This window comes from Phasianus colchicus, chromosome 14, assembly GCF_987193195.1.
Source record: "Phasianus colchicus chromosome 14, bPhaCol1.hap1.1, whole genome shotgun sequence".
Classification (NCBI taxonomy): domain Eukaryota; kingdom Metazoa; phylum Chordata; class Aves; order Galliformes; family Phasianidae; genus Phasianus; species Phasianus colchicus.
The window spans coordinates 16,034,527-16,061,660 of record NC_143449.1 but is presented as its reverse complement, the minus strand read 5'-3'; the positions used below and the strand labels follow the sequence as shown (position 1 = coordinate 16,061,660).

General features: G+C 47.5%; 1 protein-coding gene across 5 annotated transcripts; it reads left to right on the top strand.

The window, feature by feature from the left end:
- Nucleotides 1–363: 363 nt before the first annotated feature.
- FHL1 (four and a half LIM domains 1) lies at nt 364–26,629 on the top strand. 5 transcript variants are annotated; one of them, XM_031594257.2, is made up of 6 exons: nt 364–455; nt 22,420–22,601; nt 23,236–23,413; nt 23,888–24,057; nt 24,657–24,843; nt 25,615–26,629. In XM_031594257.2, exons 2-6 carry the CDS (start codon nt 22,446–22,448, stop codon nt 25,770–25,772), a joined length of 849 nt encoding a protein of 282 aa, XP_031450117.1. In that variant the 5' UTR covers nt 364–455; nt 22,420–22,445; the 3' UTR covers nt 25,773–26,629. The 5 variants fall into 5 exon arrangements, with proteins under 5 accessions (XP_031450117.1, XP_031450118.1, XP_090006457.1 ...); XM_031594258.2 differs by lacking the exon at nt 364–455 and adding an exon at nt 1,832–1,985; XM_090150331.1 differs by lacking the exon at nt 364–455 and adding an exon at nt 1,988–2,063.
- The last annotated feature ends 505 nt before the right edge of the window (nt 26,630–27,134 follow it).

Below are 27,134 nucleotides of genomic sequence, written 5' to 3'. Positions count from 1 at the left end.
GTGAGCAGCTGTGAGGGGAAGGAAGGGAGGAGGCAGGTAGATGGCTGGATGCTGCCTGGGTTATAGCTGCTGGGTTTTTGCATGCTGGGAGGACAGGATGTCTGTGCTGGCTGGAGAGCTGTTCTGGCTCAGTGTGGCAGAGGACAGGTGTTGGTGGTGGCCCTGTCCTCACAAGTGGAGTGGCTGTTGTTGGTGCTGGTGTTAGCCCTGGCCTTTGGGTGCCATGGCAAGTGAAAATCAGGAGGGTAGTCAAGCCCACCCAAGGGGTGCAGGACCCTCATTCTGCATGGCTGCGCCTCAAAATAGTTTTGATGTGCAAAAACGGGCCTGATTGCATAGAAGATTCCTCGCTCTGCAGCTGTTGAGTGGTTGAATTAAAGCAGGCTGGAGATCTACAGTGTCTGAGATCTACAACATCTGTTCCTTCACAGTGTGGACAAGCTCCCTGCTCTCAGGTAAGCCCTTTGCTGCTGTGGCTTGGGGCAGTCTTTTGCTCCCCAGGGCTCCTTCCAGCACTGCTCTGCCCTGAAGCAGCTTTATGAGCTTTGCTATTTCCAAATAAAGTTTCCTAGCAGTTAGCTTTTGGGTGAGTAATTCAGCTGACTCGGTTTGAAGTGCTTCATAGTTCATTTTGTTTGGATAGCTAGTCAGAGATACATTGGATTCCTCCTTTTTTTTTTTTTTTTTTTTTTTTTTTTTTTTTTAAAGTTTTACTGCATTTGTCAAAAATCAATGCACCCAATAACCAGTGATGTTCCTCACCAAGCAGTGGTGATAGCACTCAGAGCTGTCTCAACTCTGTGAAATGAATTGTGTCATTTTTGCAGTGCATTCTTGCTCAGTACAGCACTTTGGCAGAGGCTTTTATAGTGCTATATTGTATCATCTGCAATACTAACTGGAGTGCTTCTTCCTTGACTTTAGTTATGTGCTGTCTATGCTCTCTATCTTCTGTTTAATTTCCAAACAGAATTAAGCTGCTATTTTGATGCACGTGAGATTAAGAGTGCTTAAGTCCTTCTGTGTCAGGTATACCGGTTGCTTTAAATCTTCAGATTTAAGGTCTGATCCTGCAAATGCTGACATGTTGTTTGGTTATTTAGCTGCTACTCCATTAGGCGATAGACGTTGTACCTTAGAGCTGTGTATGGGATTGGGCAGTGAAACCTTGGTTGGAAGCTATGTGCAGAAAGCAAATGGGATAAGGGATGGAGAAATTAGGGGAAAAAGAAAATAGGATGAATGGTGTCAGATTTGCCTACTTTGGTGCAGCTTCAACAGGCAAATGTGTTTAAATGCAAGAACAATTTGCTGCCTGATAGTTCTTTTTCTCATGTCTTTAAAGAAAATATTCATCTTCTGGCATCGCTTGAGCTGTGCTCTCTCTGGCTGTGTTCCTCCCCTCCCTTCAGGCTGCTGCCTTGATGCACATCCCTCCTGTTTGTTTCCTGAATCTTTATCTATGAACCTGATGGTGACACAAGGCATGGCAGGAGATGTTTTAGATTTGGGAGAGGGTTGCTTGGACAGAATGAGAGACTGACAACAAATCTCCCCCCATACAAAGATTTGGTGCTGCATTTTTTATGCGTGAAGTGCTCTCCAATCACCATGGGGTAGCAGTGCTTTCCCCAGCCCAGTGAATCCCATGGGTCCCAGCAACAAGCACGCTTTGCTGCTGCAGGGGAGTGATGCTGGCAAAATGCCACTGCTGGTTGGGTTTTTCCCCTCAAAGTGCTGGTGCAGAGGCCCTGGGAGGAGCAGGTTTTTCCCCCACCTCCAGCTGCTCCCTGGGCAGGACCGGTGCTATTGGCTGGATTAATTTTTTGCAACGCGCCTCCCTGCTATAAGTGTGAAAGCAGCAGCTGTCCAGCCAGGGGCTGGAGGCTCAGCCCTGGACCGAAGCTCTCCCACGTCCTGCCCACAGCACAGCTGCAAGGGGAGTGTGCTCCATCCCTTCCCCGCTCCAGGCTCTCCAGCTGCCAGTAAGCACATGCCTCTGTCTCACTCTTCTTGAGCATCCTCGCTGAGCAGGGAGCGTTTCAGCATCCTGCGTTCCACAGGTCTTTGGATTTCAGGGCTTGTGCTCTCTCTGCCTTGGGGCTGCTCGGCTGGGGAATTGGCTGGGGAAGGCTAGTGAGCAGGGCTGGGGGAAACGGGAAGTCTGCGAGTGCAGAATGTACTTCTAAAGCACTCTTTTTAGAAAACAGTTTCCTCATGGGAGACTGCCTCTGCTTTAGGGATGTTTTGGTTGGGGGATTTATCTAAATTCTTGCTTCTGATTTCTCTTGCATCTTCTTTCTCTGATGTGTGTACTGCCCCCCCCCTTCCAAGGTGATGGCTTTGAGAGTGCAGGCAGTCACTGAAGTATAAATAGAGCTTTTCTCTGCTTCCCAGCTGAGTGGTGTTTGGGAGTGTTTGCAGTGGGGCAGAGCTGTGTGTAAGCTGTCAGCAGGGCTCTCCAAGGCAGAGGATCAGCTGTGCCTGTTTGAAGTGGTTAATAACAGCTGGGGAGGAAATAAGCAAACCAGAGGCTGTTCTGTCAGCAGCTCAGGTGATGCGATGTTCTTGGAAAGATAGGATTTATACCCACTGCCCTGAGGGAGAATGCTGGATGGGACAGAGCTGGGGGAAATGTGGAAATGCCAGCTTTCAGCTAGTAACTGTCACTGCTTTCTTTCTATATTATGAAGTATCAGCATTTGCAGATTTTCTAACAAGTGGCACTCACAGCTGTCCCCATCTGAAAGCAAACGCCTTTATCTTTACCCAAACACTGCGCCCTTTTCTCTATCTGTATTTGTGGAATCACTTGGATGAGTGAAACTATTCACTGATGTGTTTGCAAGACGGGTGTTTCTGTTATCAATCTTTTCTTTAGCAGCTGCACACAAGATAAGTTAATGCATGAGATTCTGGTTCAGCTCACACTGCGTAAGCAGGCGCTGGTCTGTGGCTCAGATATGGATGGGGCTGCTTTGTAAATAGCACACGAACGGGGAAAAAAATGATTAGAACAATCTATCTATTAATTAGTTTTACCTTGTTTTGAGAGGAAGTGCTTTTTGTTTAAAAAACTTCACAAAGGAAACTCCTTCAATTCTTAAGCTATGATGTATGAAGCAAATAGCTGATCAAGTAACCAAATATGGCTTTAAAAAGGGAAGTTGAAATGTTAATGATAAAAGCACCCGCAAGCTTCACTGCAGTGACAACACCCTCTGTATTTTTTCCCTTATTCTTGAATGCAAACCAGTTCTTAATTTCTCCTTAAGGAGCCCAGCACAGACAAATTCCTTACTGAGTAATACCTGCTGTAACAATGAAGGTACAGGTGCTAAAACCAAGAGCTCAGGGGAGCAGAAATCCAACTGCTCAGGTCTGGGGCTGGAGCTCGGACGGACCCTGTCAGGGCTGGGGCTTACAGCTGCTGTCTGAGTTGATCTGCTTTTGGGGAGTTTTGGCCAGGAGAGATCTGTCGGATTGGGCTCTTGGAGTCTTTCTAACAGAAGTTATTCCCTGCTGTGAATGATGGCTGGCCTCCACCTACGCTGGTATAATTCTCTGCCTGGATGTAAATAAAGGCAGCTGTTCAAAAGGAGGCAGTGTTTATGGTACTCGAACGCTTGAATATAAACACTCTCCAGCCCATCTTGGCTGGACTCTATTTCGGAAGCTGCCTCTCCATCGAACTGCACCATGAATGGAAAATGGAGATGTGTGGCACAGGGCAGCTGGTGGAGCTCTGTTGGGTCTGTGCTCGCAAAGGAGGGAAAGATGCTGTAGGATGTGCATTAGCCCTGATCTAGGCTCATATTCTCTAAATATATTGTAGTACACTCTCTGTCTGTTGCACTAGCATATAACACAAGCTTTAAATAACTCTGTTCCTTGTCCCAGAGGAGAAAAATATTCCTTTTTGTGTAATACCTTGTGAAAACAGGGTTGTTGCATGATATTCCATGGTTCCTGGGTACCATGGCTGAGCGATTGCCCTCTCCATCTCTGTCTTGGAAACTTGTACTTGCTGCCAGTGCTGTGAGCACACAGCTCCTAGCACACTGAGGCTGGGGCATGTGCTCCAGTGGAGATAATGATGATGTGAGCCAGGAATACTATCGTCTCCTCAGCAGTGACCTATGTGAGTGATGCACTTTTGAGCTCAGTCCCACTTTGGGGGCGGCGCTGGGTAATTTAGATAGCAATGCTGAGATTTTAGATATAGTTCTCTAACTTCAGTTATGTAGAATTACTTTTGCTTGAGAAGGTAATGGAAATAATGTCTATATAAGAAATGTTTCCAAACCCGACCTGTCACTTTTTTATTAAAAAACACACTGTAAGCTGTACGGTCAAAATGCTTCAGCTTCATTCATAGTGTCAGACAGGGATGATAACAAAGTTAAAGTGTCTGAGATCAGATATTTTATGTCTGACTTTGGCAGAGGGAGTGTGGGAGGAAGAAAGAGACCTCATGTTTCATTTAGATACCCTGATTTGGAGAGGAATTTTAACCAGATGGCTCTTGAGACAAGAGGACTCTAAAGGATTAAATGCTATTTAGATAAATGCTTTGTTTCCACTTCTGCAGCGTAGTTTTAGGAGAACTGTGCCATCTCTTCTGGCTTCAGTTCTTAAATCCCCAAGCTGTGGCGAAACCCTGTCTGCAGCACTTGGCAGTTTGTAGGAGCAAAAGCACTGGGGTATCCTTTTGGGGTCAGACATGGATACAGCCCAGCATGCTTCAGTTCTGACCTGCATGCTCTGCTGCTGTTGGAGGCCAGCAGCAAGGAGCCAGCCCCAGGCACATCACATCTTATGGCAGGACAAGGTTAAAACGTCTTTTAGGGCTTAGGGGCTATTCAAAAGCAGGGCGAGGCTTGCACCATAGGCATGTTGGAGTGAGATGCTGGGTGAGGCTGCATAGGGTTCCCAAAACAGGAGCTGCAGGCCAGGATGGACATGGTGGTATTTTGCTGTGCGCCTGACTGGAAACTTTAAGGCAAAGTTACAATTTTGGTTGGAATGGTATTGCAGAACTGCATTGTTTTTGCAAATATGAAATTCAAAACCTCTTAACTTCAGATTGCTTGGACAGAATGGCGTTTTCAGATGATCCACTCATTTTGGGGTTGTGCCTACTTGAGCTGAGCCTTGTGCTTGGTGCACTTTGGGATGGCTCTCTCCTGCATGGTGGGAAAGAGCTGGAGATGGAAACCCCTGCTGTCTCCTGCCTGGCAGAGCTGCCTGCTTGGCACACAAGTGCTCAGCAAGCAGCTGCTAACTCAGAGGGATTAAAGTGGTGGGTGCATTTATGTTCTGCTGGGATTGCGTGTTGTCATCCAGACCTCCTGTGAAGAACAGGAAAAGACCATTCCTGCTGGAATAGGCACTGTGGGGCAGCTTTTCCACTTCCTTGTTTCTAATATCTTTCCACTCATGGAAGAGAGGAGACTGAAATCTGCCTGACAGGAGGCTGCCTGACAGGAGTGTCGTAGGGTTTATAATGATTGCAAATAAAGTGTTTTGTAGCCGGCTTACTTCTTGCTGAGCTGTAGAACCACAGTAAAATGAGTTTGTTCTGACATCTATCTACATTTGTGATGTATATGGGAGGAAGAACAGGAGAAACAGCTAAAAAATGCTTTTCCTTCTGGAAAATTCTTCCACTTGTGTTCAAGACATCAGAGACCCTGATGCTTTGGGATGGGGCAGCTTTGGATGATGGCTGATTCTAATGGCATCTGTGTCCTGAAGTGGTGGCAAGCACTTGTGTGTGCTGGATGTGCTAAGGACTCCTGGGAAGCACACTTGGTGCAGAGATTGGCAATCTACTTATTTTGCTTTAGGTTCTTGCAAGCTAGTAGTGACAAATTAGTTACACCAGTATGTAAACTCTCCTGTGTGACACCCGTGTCCAAGCAGCAAAGGATTCAGAGCTTCTGGCAGAGCAAGAATTGTTTTGTTTGGACAGCGGCAGCAAAAAAAAAAAAAAAACCCAAAACCACCAACAAACATTCAGTTCTCCAAGGCTGTATTATGAACTAGTGTGCTGGATGTGCCTTTCTTCCCTTACTAAGAAAAATAATGGTCAACACACTAAACCTACAGCTGTCCTGGCCCACAGTGGCTCCTAGTCAGCTTTTGTGCTGAGATTTGGCTCCCTGCTCTTCCTTAATGCCTTCAGTAGGGTATATTCAGTTTCCATAGACTTCCAGTAGTCCCTGGCCACAATCCCCCCAAGAATAGCTATGAAACCGCTCAAAACACAGCTTCTCCATCCCTGATAGGGTGCTGAGGTGGGTGGGTGAAGGGTAATGTATTTATTACAAAGTAATGCCCCCAGCTGTGGGAACCATTCTGAGTTGGCAGGCTGCTTGCATGGCATTTGCTATTTGTTTAGCTTGGGATTGGCTGCCCCTGGCAGTTGTTACCACTAGCTGCCTTTCTTATCTCTTCTTTTCTATAATAAACACTGGAGCGAAAGCATGGAATTAGTCATTTCTGAGGCACTGCCTGCCTTTCCAGCTTCTGTCTTATCGTCTCGTTTCTGGACCCTTGAGCCTCTTCCACTTCACTCTGTACCCCTTGGCTTGCTCCTGACTACATATCAGAGAGCTTTTTTTAAACATCCCATGTGTGCCATCCCCAGAACTACCTACATCCCACAGGATGGGCTGCCATGGTACAGCTGTGTGCAGTCCTGCTGGGCCCTGTGTTATTCAATGCGACTTACCCAATCCGGTGATGTGCCACATGAGCCATCTCGGTGATGTCCACTCAGATGAATGACCTGCAGGGACTCTGTTAGGATCCTAAATAGCATCCTGGGGGCTTGGCACTATGTCCTGCTCTTCTGTACACAGTGCGATTGGTGGTTTGAGGAAATGCAGTGCAGGCAGCACCTCCAGAAGCACAGGGCTGTGTGGTTCCAATTCAGTCCTGATGGAGATGTATGAGTAATTCCTACTGATCTGCTTCCACTTCAGAATTCCCTGATGAGCTATAGGCGTTGTCTTGACCTGGCTGTGCTTCCAACAATTCCACAGGCAAGGCAGTAATGAGCAGTCGAGTGTGCAAGAAGCCCTCCCTCTCTCTCTGGTCTCATCTCACTTTAAAAATACACAGAGCTATATATCTCACTCAACACATGCAAATGCTGTTTCCTGTCTACCCCTGCTCTGCTGACTGAAAGCCAGTCACACTTCCACCCTGGAACAGCCTGCCAGGTAAATGCTGATGATGGATAAAGCACGTCAGTGCTGCCTCTGGAAGTAGCATGGGAGCAGGACCAGAATGCAGCCCATGCTCACCCCGTGGAGGCACGCAGTTACTTGGCAGGGATTAAAGTCTCTTATTTGGTCCTAATTTTCATGAGCATGTCACTCACCTTCTGCTGAAATCTTTCCTTCTTCTTTATATGATCCCATCTGAAGCCGAAAACCACCATGGTGACAAACTTTGAATCTGCCTGTGAGGTGGGATGTGCCTTTTCCAGGAAGCGGACACAGCTTGTTTGGGAAAATGGGGCTGGAAGCTCAGCTGCAGGCTGCCTATCTGCAGGCCTTCCAAATGTTTTGTCTTGCAGGACTGAGCCCATGTGGGTAGAGTCTTTCTTGCAAAAACACATTCAGTAAAATGAACAGAAGCCCAAAAACCCCTCATGAAATCTACGAGGCAATTTGTGCAATTTCTGAGCTGTATCATAGCTTGGGTTTGGGTGCGACAGAGAAATGGGCATTGCTGATTTCTTTCGAGTACTCTGCAGGCAAATGCAGTGAAGTTAGTCCTGCTTCCCTGGCTTCTTCCTGCCTTTTGTGCTGGTGCTTGTGATGATGAATGGGGGGAAAATTCTTGTCCAAGAGCATAAGCAGGCAGTGGATCCTATAACCGGCTTGTGTCCTCATGGTTCTGACTTGTGAAATGGAGCTGAGGAGAGCTGGTGTTAGTGGAATTGAGAGGGTCAGATACCTGTTTTGGGAGGGATTTCTTGATTTCTGCCTGGGGAGGATTGTGAGCAGCCACTCTCTGGCCTGTTTTGCTGTTCCAGGGGTGACTGACACCTGTCCACCGTCTGGGACAGCCCAAGGCTGCTGTGTAGCAGCACCTGAGCTCACACCGTGCCACATACCTGATTTTTGCCATTTCATATCACTGGGGCCAGGCTCACGGTCAGCTTTCCCCTGACCTCCCATGCTAACACAGCCCATCTCCATAGCAATGGCTGTAAATACCGTCCTACGCGCTTTTGGACACGGTGTAGTGACACTCTCTGTGTACTTCACCCAAGGCTGAAACAAACAACCAATAAATCTGCTATAAACCAATGAGTAACTTGTTTTGGTTACCAGGGAGATTGCCAAGTGCAAATGCAACCTGAAATAGCGATGAGCTCATCCTCTGAGCAATGCCGGTGCCTGAGCTGGAGCAGCCGGATGGAAGGGGAGCCAGCACCAGGAACGCTGTCTGCTCAGCCGGCATTTGGAAGCTGTGTGTGCTGCTCTGCCAGACAGCTTTTGCCTTGCGAATGAGCTTTTGCAGGGGATGTTGTGTGGGGCTGTGGCTGAGCACAGGCCCTCACAATTCCTGGAAATGCAGCAGTGGTTTTCCTGATGGGACCGCAGGTCAGAGAGCCCCAAGGGGGTAGCTGCTGCTTCCTCCCCCTGTCCCCTATCTTGTGTTGGTAAAATCTGACCTAATTTCTGCAACACACCATAGATAAGGGCTTGAAACTGTGGGTTCTGCCGTTATTGTGCCCTGAAGTGTTCCCAGGTTAAGTAACCAGAACAGATCCAAGATCAGGACTTGAGATTAGTGACAGAGTATTATTGTAAGCTCAAGGAGGGAAGGTTTAGACCTGGATGTTAGGGAGAAGGTCTTTATAGTGAGTGGTGAAGTGCTGGCACAGGCTGCCCAGAGAGATTGAAGATGCTCCGTCTCTGGAAGTGCTCAAAACCAGGTTGGATGGGGCCAAGGGCAGCCTGGTCTAGCACCACATCTGGAGGTTGGTGGCCATGCCTGTGGCAGGGAGGTTGGAACCTGATGACCCTTGGGGTCCCTTCCAACCCAAGCCATTGTATGATTCCATGTTATTTCATTATGGCAGCTTTCTGCATCTGCCCATCCCTGCAGTGCCCCACGCAGCACCACTTTCCCCTTTCTGGTGGCACCCGCAGGGCTGGATGCAGCACCTGAGCTCTTGTTCTCCTCGTGCCCTCAGCAATGAGCCCCAGGATGGATGCAAGGCCTGGGCTCAAGGGTGGAGGTTTGGTTGAAGCCATGCACAAACTGCCTCCCAGAGACCCAGTTCATCATATCTTTACAGCATAGGTACTGGTGATAAAAAGCAGATAACAGTTATTAAAGCACCAATACAGGCAGAAGCTGAGCAACTGAAACTTAATCCTTGAACGTACTCACATGATGCAAAAACACAATCTGTTCTTGGATTAATGGCATCGCTTATCCAAACGCATTCTGGAGCAAGGGACAAAGGCTGTGTCTATAAAAAGCACGTTGGTTTCAGCAGGGGTATTTTTATGTTCTGGAAGCCTTTTATTATAATTTTATAGGCGCTGAGTGTCAGGTCTCTGTGTTCTTTCAAGTCCCTTCCAGGCCTGGGGGTGGATTTTGTTAGCTGCTCTCTGGAGCCACATGGGAAACGTGCTGGGGACACAGCTGGGTCTCTTGGCACTGTGGGCAGTGCCAGGAAAGGGCATTGGGGAACTCCAGCGTTTGGAGCAGGTTGGCACTAGAAAGAAGGCAATTTTAATGTAGCAAATGTAACCAAGTGAAATTTGGGCTTGCACAGCTGGGAAGAGAACTTAGCCCAGTAGCAAGGTGATGCTGGACTCCCACCCCATGCCTTATTATTGCTGGAGAAATCCTCAAGGATTGGGAAACTTCATGTTTTCCCCATTGTCCTGTACTGCTCACAGCAGGACAAGGGTGCTTGTGGGCCGTCGTGCAGTGCTGCTGCACAAGTTGGTTTTAAAAGAAACAAGCCACTGTTTCACATCTGCTTTAGCTTTTTGATGGTTTTCTCTGGCACTTGTGTGCAATTAACACTGCTTTTTAGTAGTGTGGATCCGACCTCTATTGGTTTGATTTGGACCATTGTTTGACAGGCAGTAGCAATTGTACTGAGAAGGGCTGCTTCCCTTTGCAGACTGTGTTACTCGTTGTGCCTCAATTTATGGTCTCACTCCTACTTGAAAAAGAAAACAAAACCATTTTTGGGCCCAGATCCAGTTGCAGAGCAGAGGATGGCTTAATGAAGCACTTAAGTGGTTGTACCAACTCCACTTAATTTCTATGTTTAAATTCAAGCACGCTTCTAAGTATCTTATTTTTCTTATCCTAAGCTTTCTGCCTGAGAAATGTAGCAGCCCACAGGCTTTGCCCATTGCTCTGAGAGCAAGTAGTGATAGTAATGCTGTGCCACTCTGCTATGAGACCTGTGGAGGGAGCATGGGAGAGGAGGGGGGATGTCCAGGTGCTCCAGCCTGTCCTCAGGGAGGTGGGGATGAAGGCATTTGCAGCTCTGGCAAATGGGGAACAAATTTAATTCAACAGTGTAATTCCATCCTGCAGGTAGGGTGCTCAGCTGGGACACTGCATACCAGGGCCAAGGACTGTGTCCTTCTGATTTTGTCTGTAGCTGAATCCTAGCCCCAATGAAAGATGTAAAGATATTAGTTCTTTTTTTTTTCTTTTTTCTTTTCTTTTTTTTTTTTTTAATTTTAATTTGAATCAGTATTTTTTAACCAACTCATGGAGAATGCTCTTCAGCATAGTCCTTGCCCAGCTCTCATCTGACACGATTTCCAGGGAGACCTGAGATCCTTATTGTTTTATGAAAAATGAGATTTACATTCCTGTATCACACAGGCACTTTGAAAATATTATCCCTGACTCCAGAGAAATGGCTCATACATTTTAATGCCACTATTAGAAATTGAATTGACAACACTTATTCTCAGTGGAAACTGCTCTGTGGCTTACAGGAAAGATATGCAGAAGGTAGTAGTGGAGACCAGAGAGCTCTGGTCACCTTGAGATGTGTGTGCTTTTGGTGCAGTGCTTCTGCTGAACAAAAAGAGCAGGAGAAGGGAAAAGCAGAAGAGTGGGCCAGCAAACAGGGGGTGAGATGCCAGTGGGGTCAGAGCATTGAAACAGCACCTGGTCTGAAGGTGTGCTCAGATAATAATCTGTACAGAGAAATGGAGCTGGGCGAGTGCTGACTTAAATGAGCCTCAGGGTGAAAAGCTACTGAGCTCTTACTGTTGTGTGGGTGTTGTGGGCCTCTTCAAATGAGCAACCTATCCTCTGCTTGCTCTGGAGCACATCCCCTGGCACATCCAGTGAGTGCCCATGTGAGGTGGTGCCAAAAAAAGCAGCTGTGGCTTTGGAGCTGCTCCAAAGTGTAAAGGGTTTTCATTTCTGCCCTTGTGATGTGGTGTGGCCCAGCCTGGCTCAGCCTTTGTTGTTGGTGTCAGGATGCAAGGAAGTGGACCCTTCCTCCATTTTCATACACACTTCTCTGGAGTCAGACATGCAACCAAACCCTCTCAAAGGTTGCTGAGAATAACTTTTGTGACTCACCCAACTCCATAGGCCTTACCGGAGGGGACTTTGCAGCTTTGTTTTTCCTTGTAAAGAATGCACAGCATATGTCCTGACAATTAGTCAGAGTGCCCAAAAATACCTTGTCAGCCCTGCAAGCTGATCTCCTCTGGCTGAGATGGACGCAGGGTTATGCACTGTGGGGCTTTGGGAAAGGTTATTTTTAAAGATGACCACGTAACAGGGGTGATTTGGTCCTTTCAGCCACCAGCGCCATCTAACAAGTGAAAGTGCAGATAGCCAAATGCTAATCTTGCTGGAGGTGACTGTCCCATGGCTTGTGGAGATGGGCTGACTGTTCTGATAAAACTATATTCCAGGGCTGGATCCCGCCAGCTTGAAATCAGAGCTCGGGACATGGCCTTGGCATCTGTGCCAAGTTCGGGCAGTGCTTTGATGGTGTGCTGGATGCCAGGGAGTCTTCTCAACTGGTATGCTAGTGCTAGGAAGGACATGTCCTTCTCATCAAAATGGTGCTGTCTTCACCCATAGCTGGGCAATGTGCTTCTGCATGGCCCATTTCTGAGAAGAATCTTCTTAGCCCATCTCACAGAATCACAGAATATCCTGAGTTGGAGGGACTTACAAGGATTATAGAGTCCAGCTCCTGGCTCCAGGCAGGACCACCCAAAATCAGACTGTATGACCAAAGGCATTGTTCAGACTCTTCTTGCCCACCTTGGCTGAAGCTGTTTATCCTCAGTGTTTCACAAGTGTTGAATGAACACAGGATGCTCACATAGTGTATGCTGGGAAATATTTCTACATATAATCTACATAACATGTAGATTTCCAAGGAAGGTGAATGACCCAGCGTTCAGGCAGTGATGCAAACTAATAGTTGAACCTCTGTGCTCATCACAGTGACCTGTTTAACTTCACTGGGGGACAGAGTTGCTCAGCCAGCTGCCATGCCTATGAGAAGCAATTAGCAGAGAGCATACTGGAGGTTGTGAAATATTACTTCAGTGACGACTCACTAAAAGCTTGGTGAAGCCCCAACACAAGTGGTTATTTTATGGGTACAGTAAGGTTGCTGTGAGTGCACATCAGAGCTTGTCTCTTCTGGAATAGGCTGTCAAGCTGCCTGACGGGTGCTCTGTCCCTTTGCTGCAGGTCTCTGCTGTTCTGTTCTCCATCCCCAGTGCAGGCGAGGAGAGAGCTTGTCTCTACAAAGCAGCTCTTGATTTATACACAGATGCTCTCCTCGAGCTGTGGTGTCACTTGGCTTTCAGCAGCCACTGAAGGGCTGCCATGTCAGCAACAGGTGATGGGAACAAGTGCCAGTCGGAGCGTGTGTGGAGGGGAGCTGCAGAGCAGATGGAAGCAGGGAAATAAACTTGGAGCTGCCATGGGAATAGTCCTGGAACTGCTCCAGCCTGTGGATGGAGGCAGATGGGAAAAACTCAGCTTATTTCTTCCCAGTTTTGCTGTTTTTCAGATCCCACTGTCTCCAGCTCCATTATCACCGTGCCATTCCTTCCCGTCTGTTACTACATCTTATTTTTTTTCTCTTTTCTTATCCTTCCTTCGTTTCCCCCCTTTGTTTCTACTTGTGTTATCTCTGAGTTCATGGAGGGCTAACTAACTTGTGTGTGCCTTCTTATCAGCTTATTCCCACTTCCACTGTGCCATATCTCCATCGCTGATCCTAAAAGCTTCCCTTGTCTGGAAGAACCCAGCCATGTGGGTAGGATCTCAGTCTCTGGGCTGGAGCTCAGCACAGTAGGAAGGAAATCATCTTGGTTCCCAAGTGGGGCTGTCTGCTAGTAGCCCTCCCAGTGCAAACGCCATGCTGTGGTCCTTCCACCAGCACAGAACTGGTGCTGGGAGAAGGAAGCACATGGAGTACCAAGCACTTGGAGAGCTTGCATCAGCCCTAGGGGTTTGTCCTCTACCCTAACCCTGCTGGTGCTTGTGTCAGTGGGCCCAACTCCTTTATTGCTGGCTTCTTGCAAACTTTGTCTTTAGCAAAAGGTAAAGGAGAAAAAAATGAGGTGGGGAGTGGGATGGGGGGGAAGAGTGAGCTCTGTTAGTAGTATTACTTTGTTCAGTTTCTGCCTCAGAAGAGCCAAGGGGAGTTTAAGATCTGCAATAGTTTGGACAGAAGGAGGGCTCCCTGCTCCAGGAGAATGCACACTGCGTGCCAGCTGCGTGTGGATTTGAAGAAGAAATGAAGCAACCCTGAATCTGCTGTTACTTGAAAAGAAGGAAATGTGTGTGAAAGGGGCTGTGCCATTGCAGTGCTATTGCAGCAGTCTCAGCCTGCTGGTCCCATGGGAAGGCTGAGAACAACCTGGGCTCTTGCTTTGCTTTCACATGGAGGAGCTGAATTGCTGCTGTGTTTCTCTGTGCAGGTTCACTGTGCACTGCAAAGCAGAACTGATAGAAGCAGAAGGTGAAGTGTTACCCTAAGAGGTGGACAGGTGCCCCTTTCTGCTCGTATTTACTGCTGCCTGCTTCTTTCTTTGATGGTGGTGACTAATAGTTCATCAATGCCTGGTTTCCACTGGCTCTATTTAAGACTCATGGCCTGTTGAGTGACAGTAGGATGTGTAGGCAAGCTGAGACGCCCAGACCTTTTCTGGCAGGATTGTTAGGGCAAGAAAATACTCTGGAAAGCACAATGTGAATCATTTGTCTATCCGAGCAGATGACACTACGTGCCAGCCACGCTGCTCTGCAGTCAGACCTGTGCCGTGGGATCACTGTGTCCAGATCCTGCTGTGCTGAAAACCCACAGGACATACTTAATGCTAAAGACCTGAAAACCCAAGCCTGTATGCCCAGCTTTGTGCTTACAGCACTCCTTCCCCTCTGCCCAGCTCTGGCAGAGCGTGGTGGCATGGATGTGGTGGGAGCAGGGGCCTTGTGGTGATGCTGCACAAGGCTGTGTGTTATGTCTGGGAGTGGGATGTGCTGTCTGTAGGGACTCCCCTCCTTTCTCTGGAGCATTGCTGTCTTTCCTGGTAGCTTCAGCTCCATGTCGTGATCCGTGACAATGTCCCTCCTTGGTGCTTGTGCTGTACCTTGCACCACTGGTGTGTTTAATTGCATTCAGAAGGAGCTGGGCTTGCAGGGATGAATTAGACCTTTGGGGGGGAGATGGGGAATTGCTCAAGGTCATATGGCTAAAATGAGACAAAAAAAAAAGTACAAGAGTAGCCCTGTCTTCTCAGCAAGGCTTGTTCCCAGCCTGCTGCACTGGCCCAGGAGGCCACAAATTCAAGCAAAATGGCCTTGTTATTACAGACTGCTTTGGGGGAATTGCCAGGCTGAGCTGTGCAGTAAAATGCTGCTGCAGGGAGATTCATGGTGAAACTTCATGGCAGCAGTATCCTTTGTGTCCTGCTCCTGTTGTTTGGTCAAGCTTCCTCCCTGCCACCTCTTCCAGCCCATGCCTGTTGTTGCTGCAAACACACCTGCATTTGTGCACGTGAAGCATTCTGATGGCCAAATGTCTGAGATGCTGCCACGCCACAGCTGGACTGCAGCCACCTCTGGGTGGCACATAGCAGTGCTGCAGTTCAGGATGGGGAGCAAAGGTTGCTGTTTGTGATTGGAAACAGAGGGTGTCCTGGGAAAGGAGAAAATGACAGCCATGTGGGAATGTGTCAGCTCTTTGTGTAGGGAACTAGAAAGGTGTGAGAGTGGTTCATGGTGCTAACTTGACATGTATTGCCAAAAAATGAACTCATGTCTGTAAATATTACACCATGCAAGACAAGATTAGCACAGGAAAATACCAGTTGTTACAGTTCCTGTTACCATCTGAATTATGCAAACAATTTGCAAGAGTTTATAGGTGAGCAGGAGCAGAGTAATGTAAGGCTTTTCCTAGCCAAGGGATTTTGTTGTACTTGTCTTTCAGCACATTTCCCAGCCTCAAACTGCTGCATGAGTGGGTCATCCTGGGCTGTTTAGGCACAGCATGCTGGCAAGTGTGATTTTTCCAGGCAATGTCGAAAACTTGAGGATGCTGGGATGATACTGACCTTGCATGTGTATTGCATGATACTCATACAGCTTGGTGCTGGGCTGAAAGCTCTGTGCACCCTGCCCCGTGGCAAGGAGCTCATGGCATCTTTGATGGGGAGCAGAGATGTGCTGGTGCGTGGCTGCTCAGAGGCCAGACAGCGTTGTGTTGGCCTGTGAACAATAAACACTGGCTGTCAGGAGGTTAACTGCCTTTCCCACGGCCGTGCACTGAGTCAGTGTCGAAGCAGGATTAGCAGCTGGGCGGCCCTGGCCGCAGCCCCGAGTGCACACACTGCTGCTGGCTGCATGACCCGGAGCACAGGGCCGTGGAGCTGCCTCTGCTGCCTCAGCCCAAATACCTCCATGCAGGATGGCCCTGTAGCACAGCTCCCTCTGCTCCCCGCAGCAGCTCAGGTGGAAGTAGGTTGTGTGGATTCAAATTGTGTACAGAGTTTCAGAGGCATGTGAGCAAAGAGAGCAGAGGCACGAGCCAGGGATCTGTAATCCCACAGGGGTGAGAGCCCAGCCATGCTGTTAGGTGCTAGAGAAGCCCCACGGTCATGAAACCTGGCTTTTTAAGTGCTGCTCTTCAGGGACTTGTTTGCTTTGGGTGATTAATGCCTTGAGATGCTTTAGAGTATAGGCTGGAGGAGGCCCAGGCATGGTGGTTTTACAGGCAGTAAGACCTCAGCTTGCTCCTTGCCTTGAAGACAAGTCCAGCTCCCATGAATGTACCTTTTGGTGCTTTCCAGGCTCTCAGCTGTGTCCCCAGAGATACAACCTGTGGCTGCTCAGGGCCCTACAGCCAGGGGACAGCCCCTACATGTGGTCTGGGGCTGATTCCTTACACCACAGCCCTGCTGGCCCTGGGGGCTGTGATTCTTCTCTTCCCTTGGGCAACAGCAGTCAGAATTAATGCGGGTCTGTTATTTAGCTCAGGACTGATATGAGACACAATCTAGCTCTAAAGCCAAGGCCAAATAGTACGAGCATGGGGTCAAGTTCCTGAGGCACTCTCTGCCTTTGGGACTAATTTGGGTGCTGAGTAGTGGGGCAGGTATTTACATGTTGCCTACAGAGGTCTCTGGATCCTATTCTTCTCCCTCAGATCACCTAAAATGGTAAGAATTTTCAAGGGGGATTAAGGTTGTGATCTCTGGGGAGGGGAGTGGACATCTGGTAGGAGTCCTGTCCGTATTAATAGCCTTCGTTTAAATGTATGTTATCAAACGGGGCAGCTTCTGATCAGCCAAGAGTCTGTGCACTCTGTTGCCTGTGGCTTTGGGCTGGTAATCATGGCTTTCCACAGGCACACAGGTAACGTGGACATGCTGCTGTCTGCACGTGTGTGATAAATGGGGAGGAAAATTTTGCTAAGGGTGTCCAACTCTAGAGAAATAATTCTTTTGAATGTGGTGTTAAGTCTCTGTAATCAGCAGCTTTAACTAATGGTGGCGAATGGGACTAATGGTAGCAGCGTGTGGGACCATGCTGGGAACAGGGCAGTGAGGGGCACAGGTGGCAGTGGCTTCATTGATCTGCAACATGCATTGGATGTGCTTTGTGTCTGCTGCTGTGGGAGGGCTGGCTCAGCTGTTGTTTGAGGAAAACTGGGTGAGAACAAAGGATGGCACTTCACTGCACAGTGAGTTTGTTGTGGCATCGCTGCCCTGAGCAGGGGAACTCCCAGCAGAAGCCCAGCAGGTAAATCCAGCTGGTTTGCACTGCTGTAGTGGGAGGTTTGTTGTTGCTCTCCTTTCTCTGTGTTTATCTTTTAGATGACCATTAATAAGCAAACCTAATTTTTTTCCTTCCCATTAACATACAGAAATATTGAGGAGGGTATTTTGCTCGTCCCCTTTGCACACTGATATGTTGTGTTTTCCTACCGGTGCCTGTTCCCCTTTAGCTCTCCAAGTACTGAGCATCCTAAGGTCTTTGGAGTTTTGAAAAGCTTATCTGATTCTTAGAAGCTAAGTTCCTGTGTGTCCAGCATGTACTCACATTCTTGAATTGCAACATGCAATTGCAGTGCAATTGCATCTCTCAAATGAGATGTAGCCCAGGGGGTGGACATGCCCAGGGGTGCAGGGCTGAAACATCATTTGATATTATAGCATCACTTTATAATACTTCCAGATGTCTTTGTCATCTTCCTTGGTGTGGATGTTCTCTGGTGCGGGGACCAGGCTTGGTTTGGCAGTGGAGTGGTTCTAGTCCAAGTGCTACAAGCACTAATCACAATAAACACACACAGCATTAACATTATTTTTATTACACATGTGCTTCTTGTTGGTTGGGGGTGGTTCAGGCACTACACTGAGATGAGAGCTGAGTTCCAGTTCCTATTTTACCAAACTCATTGGACAAGTAACCAGGATTGCTCACAAAAGCTCTGCATGCTCTAGCTCCTTGACAATCAATACAAGCTGGAGTAGCCAGCATGCAAACTGGGATGCTGTGCAGATGAAGCAATGATAGCTGTGATACCTGAAGCCTTGTGCTCTTATCAGGGGGTGCAGAAACACCCCAGCCCTCAGGGCTGAGCAAGGGACTTCTGTCCAGTCCTGCTGCCCATCCTGCCAGGTAGGTGGGTGCAGCAGCATCTCCTGAACCGAGGGCAGGGTCTACCCTGCCAGCACAAGCTGTGATACAAAATGCTAGTGCTGAGCATGTGCTGTGGTTGGAGTGCTGACACCACTGGGTTTTAAGTCAGTGTCTGTTCCTGGACCAGCAGGGAGACCTGTTCCCCAGGGCATCCCCCATGGGGTGCTGCCATGCCTGCAAGGAGCATGAGTAATGCAGTGGGAGAAAACCTGTGTCTAGCCCCTGGGCACACCAGGCATGGGGTGTAGCTGGGAACATAAAGTAGAAGACAGCCACAGTCAGGTGCCAAACAATTTTTTTTTGCTTTAGCTGCTTTAAGTCATTTTGAAAGGCTTAGACTTAGGCTGCCTAAAGTGCTCAGCCCTGCTCTGGGCAGTGGTGCTGTGTATGCCAGGAGCTTTGTTAGCCTTAGCTGAGTCTGTATTAAGTGTAGAAGTGTGTGTTTTTTAAATAGCACGTCCCTACTCCCCTGGGAAGCTGACAAGATTTAATAATGATAGGGATGTGCTCAGACATGGTGGCAATAGGACCGTAGGGGATGATTTTGGCAACGGCCTGAGGAACTTGGAGCTGTTCTTGTTCTAAATAAAGAAGATTCTCTTCTATCAGCAGACTAATTTTTGAATTATAGAGTATGAGACTTGCACGTGCCCCAGCCTGGCAGCGGGAGAGCACAGATCTTTGTGCTTTACTGTCAACCCTCCCAGCAAAAATGACCTGCAAGGGATATGTAAAACCAATGGAAAGGAATAAATGCTGTCCAGGCACTGTGCCAGTGACCTTGAGATGCAGACCTAGCACCTCTTTTCCTTTCTGATTAACAGTTCCCTTCTTTTAAGGGTATTCCCTGTTTCTCATAGCAAAATACACAACACTGCCTCGAAGAATGCTGAGCACAGTCATTCAGGTGACACACCAGCAAGTGCCAGGTCCTGAGCCCAGACAGGCAGTTGTTGTCACCACCTGGTGGTACAGGGGCTGTCTGATGAGGAAAACAAAGCTGATGGAGAGCCAAAAGGCAACTGCTCTTTCCCAGTGTATCCATACACCGGCAGAGGGTCAACAGCCTTGGCCTTTTCTTTCCTACATGCCACTGGAGAAAGGGGAAATGCAGTAAGTCCATAAGGTTTAAGTACAGTTTTCCTAGTTGGTTTTAGAGACTGCACTTCAAGTTCTTCCTTGGTGGTTTATCACATTGAAACACATTCCCTGGAGACATTAACACACATCCTGTGCTAAGTGCTTTGCTTATCAGCTATGCTTCAGATTGTTTGCAGAGTGCTATGATTTAATTTGTTCCACAAACCACCCCAATACCATGTCATGGTGTACGACTCAATGGTGGTTTACAGCTTGACTGAACCAGGACAAACCAGCTCAGCGGCCATGGGAACTGAAGGGTAGGGTAGGTGTTAATGCAATTGCTTCACTTGTTAGATCTGCATCATTTCCAATCCCAAAGCCTGCCCTGATGCTGTATAAACGTAGCCCTGACCACCGGCTGTAGGCAGCCCCAGGGCCCATATGTTGGAGACTTGAAAGATGAAGAGCTGTCTGAGGGCTGAGGGGCTGCTTTTGAAAAATAGTAGATGCTCTTTTGGGACAAGCAGCTGATTTGTACCTCTGTGTTCAGGTGAATGTGAATGTTGAATATTCCAATGGGTCTTTGTGCCAAATACCCCGATACTCGAGAAGGCCACTGGTCTGGCTATCTGCCCTTTAGCTGTAGCCAAATTCATCAAGGAGCTGCATTTAGACAGCAGGCTGCCAGGGCTGGTGGGAGAGGGGCACCTTGCTGGAAGCAGAGAGAGTTTCTGGAGTAGCTTTTGGGAAATTGCTGATGCTTCTATCTGGGAAGTCTGAGCTCTAGGGTGAGAACAGGAAAAGGGATTCAAGTATTGCAGGATTTTCCTTGAGCCCTTTATTGAGAGTCCTGCAGGCTGTGTGAGGATAGGCACGTACTGCACTTACCCTTTCCCCAGACACTTGCACTTTTGTCTTCTTACCTTCTCCTTTCCAGCAGAGCATCCTCTGCATGGGGACATCATCCGAGGCTGGAGAACTGTTCAAGTCTGTCTGTACTTTTCCTCCATTTCCCAAATCACCATTGCCTGGTTTATGAATCAAGCTTTAGGGTGTGAGATGGCTCAAGGTGGGCAGAAGCTCCTGGGGCTGCCAGCCCCTGTGTTATTTGTCTGTGGGGCTCAGAGCTGCTGTGATAAATGTGTCCCATTTAGCACATGGCGTGTTACACAGGAACACAGGGTTGTGTTACTCCTTGAGCCATATGTTCACAATTACGTGTTCTGCTTGAAGGCAACCCTAAACCTGAGATCGAGAACGTTAAGATACCATTTGCCCTGGACTCTGCAACTGTGTTTCTTCTAAATAAAACCCTCTTGCTTGATGAAGCTCTGCAGGGCTGGAGGTGGCTCGCATAGTTTCCATGTTTCCCAGCTGTTTGTTTGTTTCATTTCCTTGAAGCAGTACAAACACAGCCCTTGGCGTGGCTGTCAGCAGGACGTGGCCGTCTCCTGACCTTGGCCAAGCGGCAGTTCCAGCCCCGGCCCCCACAGAGCGCAGTGCTGGCCAGCTCGGCCTCTGGCCCACTTCACTTAGTTCAAGGGAAGGGAAAGGGAGTGAACCTGGCCCCCACCTCTTCTGCAGCCTCCCTGGGATCATCCGTCCTGATTTCTGGAGCTGAAACGCTCCAGCTCAATCTGCAGTTCAGACTGGTGTTGGTGTGGTCGTGCCTGGGTCAGGGCTTGCTCAATTTGATGCGTGCTCGCATTTGATAAGCAAGGGCTTAGCAGCGATTCCATGGCTGGCAGGCTGGGCTATGCGGTTGATGATAATTCTTGAATTACTGGGGTGGGCAGGTGCCCAAGAAGCTGTTGTGTAAGCAGGTCTTCGTGCCATAATGTGGCAGAGCTGCCCACACAGCACTCAGCAGGCAAGTGATGGGCGTTGTGCAGCTATTCCCGGGATGACAGCTACCCCAAAGCCTGACCGCTTCCTTCCTTCAGTCCATGCTGGTTCTTCAGCTCTATCAGGAAAAGAATTATTGGACTTCCTCTTGGTGTACCGTTGCCAGATTACTGCTGTGGCTCCGTCTGGGTACTGAGCCTGGCCTGTGGGCTTCCTCTGAGGAAGAACATGGGGAAAGGCACGGAGCCGCTGCATTTCTTTAAGTGTAGGGAGATCTTGTTTTCTTGTTCCTTGTGACTTTGTATATGAAAGCCCAGTGATAGAGACAGCTGGAAGCTGCACAAGTATCTGGCACAAAAGGCCTCGGAGGGCTGCAGCTGGCTGCAGGCTTGGGCTGGAAACATGGAAACTATTCTGCTCCGCTCTGGGTTGGCGGCGATTTCTGCACACAAATTAGGCAGTGCCTCAGCCAGGATCTCGCCAGCCCTCAGTGGGTCTGCCATAATGACCCGAGTCACTCTGAGTGAGTGATTAGGTACCATTATCCCTGCTTGACATGAACAATGTAAATAAAAGTCTGGTGTTCTTCCTCTGAAGAAGGTGACAGGGACAGGCTGTCGTGTGGCCTTGCTCTTCCCTGAGCCACGGGGCAAGCAAGCTCTGCAGTGCTGCAAGCACAGCCGTTCATTCTCCAGAAGGCCAAGAGCTGCGTTTTTGTGTTTGGCCAGAGCCCATCCTGCCTCTTTGTAGGCAGAGATCTAGCATTCATATCTTGGATGGTTATTAAGGGCATGGAAAATATTTGCGTTACTAAAACACTGCTTATGCTAACTGCAAGCACAGTGCTTCCAGGAGGCTGGGCGGCCTCGGCCGGGAGTCAGCCCGCATAGCCTCACCCTATGGCCTGCTTTCTCTTCAATTCATGGTACTTCTCTCCCTCTGTACCAAGGGTACAGTGTTTGTGATCGCTGTGACCAAACCCGGGCTGTGTACTGCAGCCAGACCCTGAGCCCAGTGGTGTGTTAGGTTATCCTGGAGGCACCTGGAAAGCTCTAGTGCTAGTGCAGGTAGCAGAGCTGGCTTGCTTTATAAACCACTGAGCTGATAGAATTGTTGAGGTAACTTTTGCTGTTCCAGAAGCTGCTTTCTCTAGCAACAAGCCCTTCGGGCACGTGACACCACCACACACTCACGGCTGAGCCATTTTTTCATCACTTCTTGTGATGCTGGAGCAGTTACCAGTGCTTCAGTATTTTAGGTTTACCCCCCTCCCTCCTGCAGGGCCCAGCAGTTACAGCGTGGGCACCATGTCGGAGCGCTTTGACTGCCACTACTGCCGCGACTCGCTGCAAGGCAAGAAGTACGTGCAGAAGGAGGGCCGCCACTGCTGCGTCAAGTGCTTCGAGAAGATCTGTGCCAACACCTGCATCGAGTGCAAGAAACCCATCGGTGCTGACTCCAAGGTAACTGCTTGGTGCTCACACAGGTGATGAGAACAAGACAGGAAGATGCTTGTTTCCCCACCCTCTCACCCCCGCAATTTGTTTCCCTTTTTTGCAAGCTTCTGTGTGGAGTTTTCTTTCAAATACCCTGGCTGTTGGGCTATGCCTGAAGGTGCTGCTCGGGCAAAGAGCCAGAGGCCGTGGGGCGCTGCTCAGGCTGCCTTTGCATGGGATCTGGTTTCAGGATCTCGATTTGACCCTGTGAACCGCAGCAAATGCCAAGTTGTCCCAACTGGCAGTTAATCCAGCTTTGTAGGTCTCCCAGAAAACTCATCTTCTGGGTGAAGCACTCTGGAACATAGGATACGATTTATTTTTTTTAATCGGTTTGTAAATATTTATTTATGGCAATAATAACATACACCTCAACTGGAAGGAACAGGATCATCAAAGTAGCCCTTGCTTACGGAACCCCACATCTCAAAGTTGTTGGCTTTAAAGCATATTCTGCTACCCCAAAATCCCAAAGTGCACTTAGGCTCTTCATAGATGTAACTTTTTGAATGTGATGATAATTACCATTGGGACAGTAACTTGGTTCTAGTGCTGCTCAGCAAGACAAGGGCTTATTGCTCCCTGTTTCTGATCATTCCAGGAGCTGCATTTCAAGAACCGTTACTGGCATGACAGCTGCTTCCGCTGCTTCAAGTGCCACATGTCCTTGGTCAATGAGCCCTTCATGCTGAGGGAGAACAACAAGGTCTGGTGTAGCAACTGCACTGCCACTGAGGATGCACCCAGGTGTAAGGGCTGCTTCAAGCCTATCATCGCAGGTACCAGTGCTAGCAGTATGGATACGATCACTGAGTGCTGCTCTAGGGCAAATCCCAAGGCTAATTAAGCAGCAGTTAGGAGTATGGCATCATAGTGCAAGTCTGGAGAGTAACAAAGTGGTGTAAGTTTTTACTGCTGCTCTTACCTGTCCAGACAAGGGTTAACTGTATGGCAGTCTCTGAACCCTCATGTGGATAGTTCATGTCAGTAGTCAGTGTTAAACAATTTCTGTCAAAAGCTCTGCTATGTGAAACAAGATCCTCCTCTCAGAAAGGCACAACAACACTTGGCAAACCTGAATCTAAAAAAATCTGGAAGATCCTTACTAAAATTGGATGTAGAAATTAGTTTTGAAGAGCTGTTAAAGTCCTGTATGGACAGATCTTGCCTACAGCCATTACGCTGCATGAGGTTACTGCGTGCTTGTCACAGGCCTGAAATCCCACCTACAGTGTTCTTTCTTTCTGTTGTAGGAGACCAAAATGTTGAATACAAGAAGATGGTCTGGCATAAGGATTGCTTCACTTGCAGCCAGTGCAAGAAAGTGATTGGATCTGGGAGCTTCTTCCCAAAGGGTGATGAATTCTACTGTGTCTCCTGCCATGAGCATAAATTTGCCAAGACCTGTGCCAAATGCAAGAATGTAAGTCCTTCCCCTTTGCCACTGCAGCTGCCAGAACTGGCCTGTAGCATGTGAATCAGAAGCTAGGAGAATAAACCAGTAGACAGATCACTTCATCGCTGTATTATTGCTAGTATTTCTTTCTGAAGATACTGGTGCTGCAGCTAGCAGTGTAAGAATGTGAGAGAGTTAGAGGCTATGGCACATTTTACTTGAGCAGGGCCTGCAGGGTTTGCTAAGAGCTAATCTGTTGAAAGCAGATGTGCACCAGCCTTGTACTTGCTTTAGGGATGGCAAGGCTAAAGTGGCTTAAAGTTCTCTAGTATGTATTGTGTATTCAAGCCATAAAACAATCTTTTACAAAACAGCTGCTGTATAATCTTACAATTGATTAAAACAGAATTGCAGAGTAATTGCAAATAAGATAAACTATTATGAAAGCTCCAGGCATGCAAAATTCCAGGCTTCAAGTGTTCAAGGAGGAGGAGTTCAAGTGTTTCACAATTTCATTTTAATGAAAATGTTTGAGTGACCTTCACCATGACAAAGCTCCCCTTCACAACGCCTCATGCCTGCTTCACCTCTCTTCTGAAACATCTTTCTTGCTCTTTTCCTCTTAGCCCATCACTTCTGGAGGTCTCACTTACCAGGAACAGCCTTGGCATTCCGAGTGTTTCATTTGCTCCAACTGCAAGAAGCAATTGGGTGGGAAGCGCTTTACAGCTGTAGAGGATCAGTTTTACTGTGTTGAGTGCTACAAGGAATGTGTTGCCAAGAAGTGTGCTGGCTGCAAGAATCCTATTACAGGTATGTTGGATTTTATGCAGCTTGAGACCATGGGGTGCTTAAGGTCAGAACTCTGATCCCCAAAGATGTGCAGCTCAGAGGGCACTAACACCAGAAGCAGCTGTAATATCCCAAGCCTTACCCCAGCAATTTACATGTGATCTAACTATAACTCACATGCTTCTTTACCTTTTCCACTCTTCATGCTTCTTTTACATTTAGCCTCCTCCAAAATTGCCCCAGCTGGAACTATTCACACATCAATATTTGTCTGAGAACAAGAAGTCTAAAAAGAGTAACTTTTTTACTGTCCTGAGTGACATTTGCTATACTTCTCATGTATTTCACATGTCCCCATTAGTTACTGGATACAAAAACCCCACAAAGCTCATCTCATGGCTATGAGATGGGGTGCTATCCTGTCAATCCCATAAGTCTTGTATTTCAGAGCATGGATTTGAGCCTATAAGAAAGAGGTAGGCTGTTCAGTCCAACCTCTACTTTGGTCCATGTCTTGATCTGTCCGTCACATTGATTGTTCCCTGGAGAAGGAATCCAAGGGACAGGGCTTACTGCAGACAAGCCTTTGCTAAGCTGCCTGGACTGCACTATTACAGAGAAGCAAACAACACAGTTCAGTTGCACTTTGGGCTAGTATTTTAGACACTGCAACTACAGTCTGCAAGACTACAGAAGCATGAGGGGCAGTAAGAACGGGATCTGCTGCATGGTGGGCTAACCCAGCCACGGGAAAAGCTACTATCGCCGTCCTATAATTGTGTTCTCTCCTAGCAGGATTTGGAAGAGGAACCAGTGTGGTTAACTACGAAGATGAATCCTGGCATGATTACTGTTTCAAATGCACAAAGTGTGCCCGTGGTCTGGCCAACAAGCGCTTTGTTTGCCATAATGGAAAAATTTACTGTGCTGAGTGTCCCAAACGACTGTAAGGAACAGACAGCAACTGATTTAAAAAGGATTTTAAAGGCCCGCTTTTCAAAATAGTCCTGGTAAAGGTGCAGGTTTTGCATGTTAAAGAGTTTTACCTTTTTCAATTTTAGTATAAAAACAACTAAAATAGAGCTTGAATATACTGGGTATGAGTTTTGAAGCTCCTGCAGCAAGAAAGCATGTACTGCTGCAAAAAGCTAACACTGCCTTCAAGTAACTATTAGTTTAAAGGCTTGAAAGAACACTTAGATTTTAGCATTAGAAAATCCAAATACTACCATAATCTGTGTGTGGTTTAAACTAAAACAAAGCTAGTTTTAAACTTGTTTAGTATAGGTTTAAGCTTGGTGCTTACACTAGGTGGTTTTGACAAGGCATGCACTCAGAAAGGGAGATGCAGACATTGCACCCAAGATTAGAGAGATCCATTATTGTCCTTTTGCAAGTACAGGTACATTACATATATCACACTATGAACAGCAGCTCAATAATAAGTACCTTTGCTTATTTACCATGCCAAATTGCAACAAGTATATGGAGTGGCTTTATCTTACATACATATAACAACATTTTGGCAGTACAATTTAGTGTTAGTTTTAAGTTTCCATAAACTTGTTTTGTTTTTGATTTCTGCATGGTTTGCCCTAAAGTTTTGCTCACTAGCTTTTTTTACATCATGTTCAATAAGGTTGTCTACATCCAATTATTAATCCACTAATAAGCAACTCTTTCAACTACTGCAGAATGCACGTTCATTTAGAAGTTCCTTAACAATAGCTCAGATGACCACAGCTCTCCTATCATGTCAGTGTATGTTTTATGATTTAATAAAAATGAGACTAGTGCCTGCCTGGAATCCTACAGTCTGGAAAACTGTTGTTTTTTCATTTTGCTATCTTATATGATAGACATCTCTCATGGCTGAGCTACTGAGATTGAGTCTGATATCTTGATATAGGAAAGAGCTGTTCTGCCAGCGTCCTTAGATACATGAGGACTAGAGCAACAATGTACATAAACTAATTAGAAAAATACATAATTGACAGTAGACCATCTGCCAAAAACAGCTTATGTGAAAAAAACCTTTTGGAGAACACACAATCAGCCACTGTCCATACACATCTATTACCTTTTAGTGACCTATGTGCTGGTTTGAAGGATTTTCATGCTTTTGTTCCACCCCCCCATCACAGTCGCTGATCCACATAGTAATATTTATGAACAGGATGCTGCTTCAGTCATTCCCCTTCATACACAAGAACCTACCTGAAAAAGAAATACCCCAACAAAGGGCAGCATCTTGCTGTTTCCATGATGGTCACAGCTCCACAATGGCCACAGAGCACTGCAAGACTTACCCT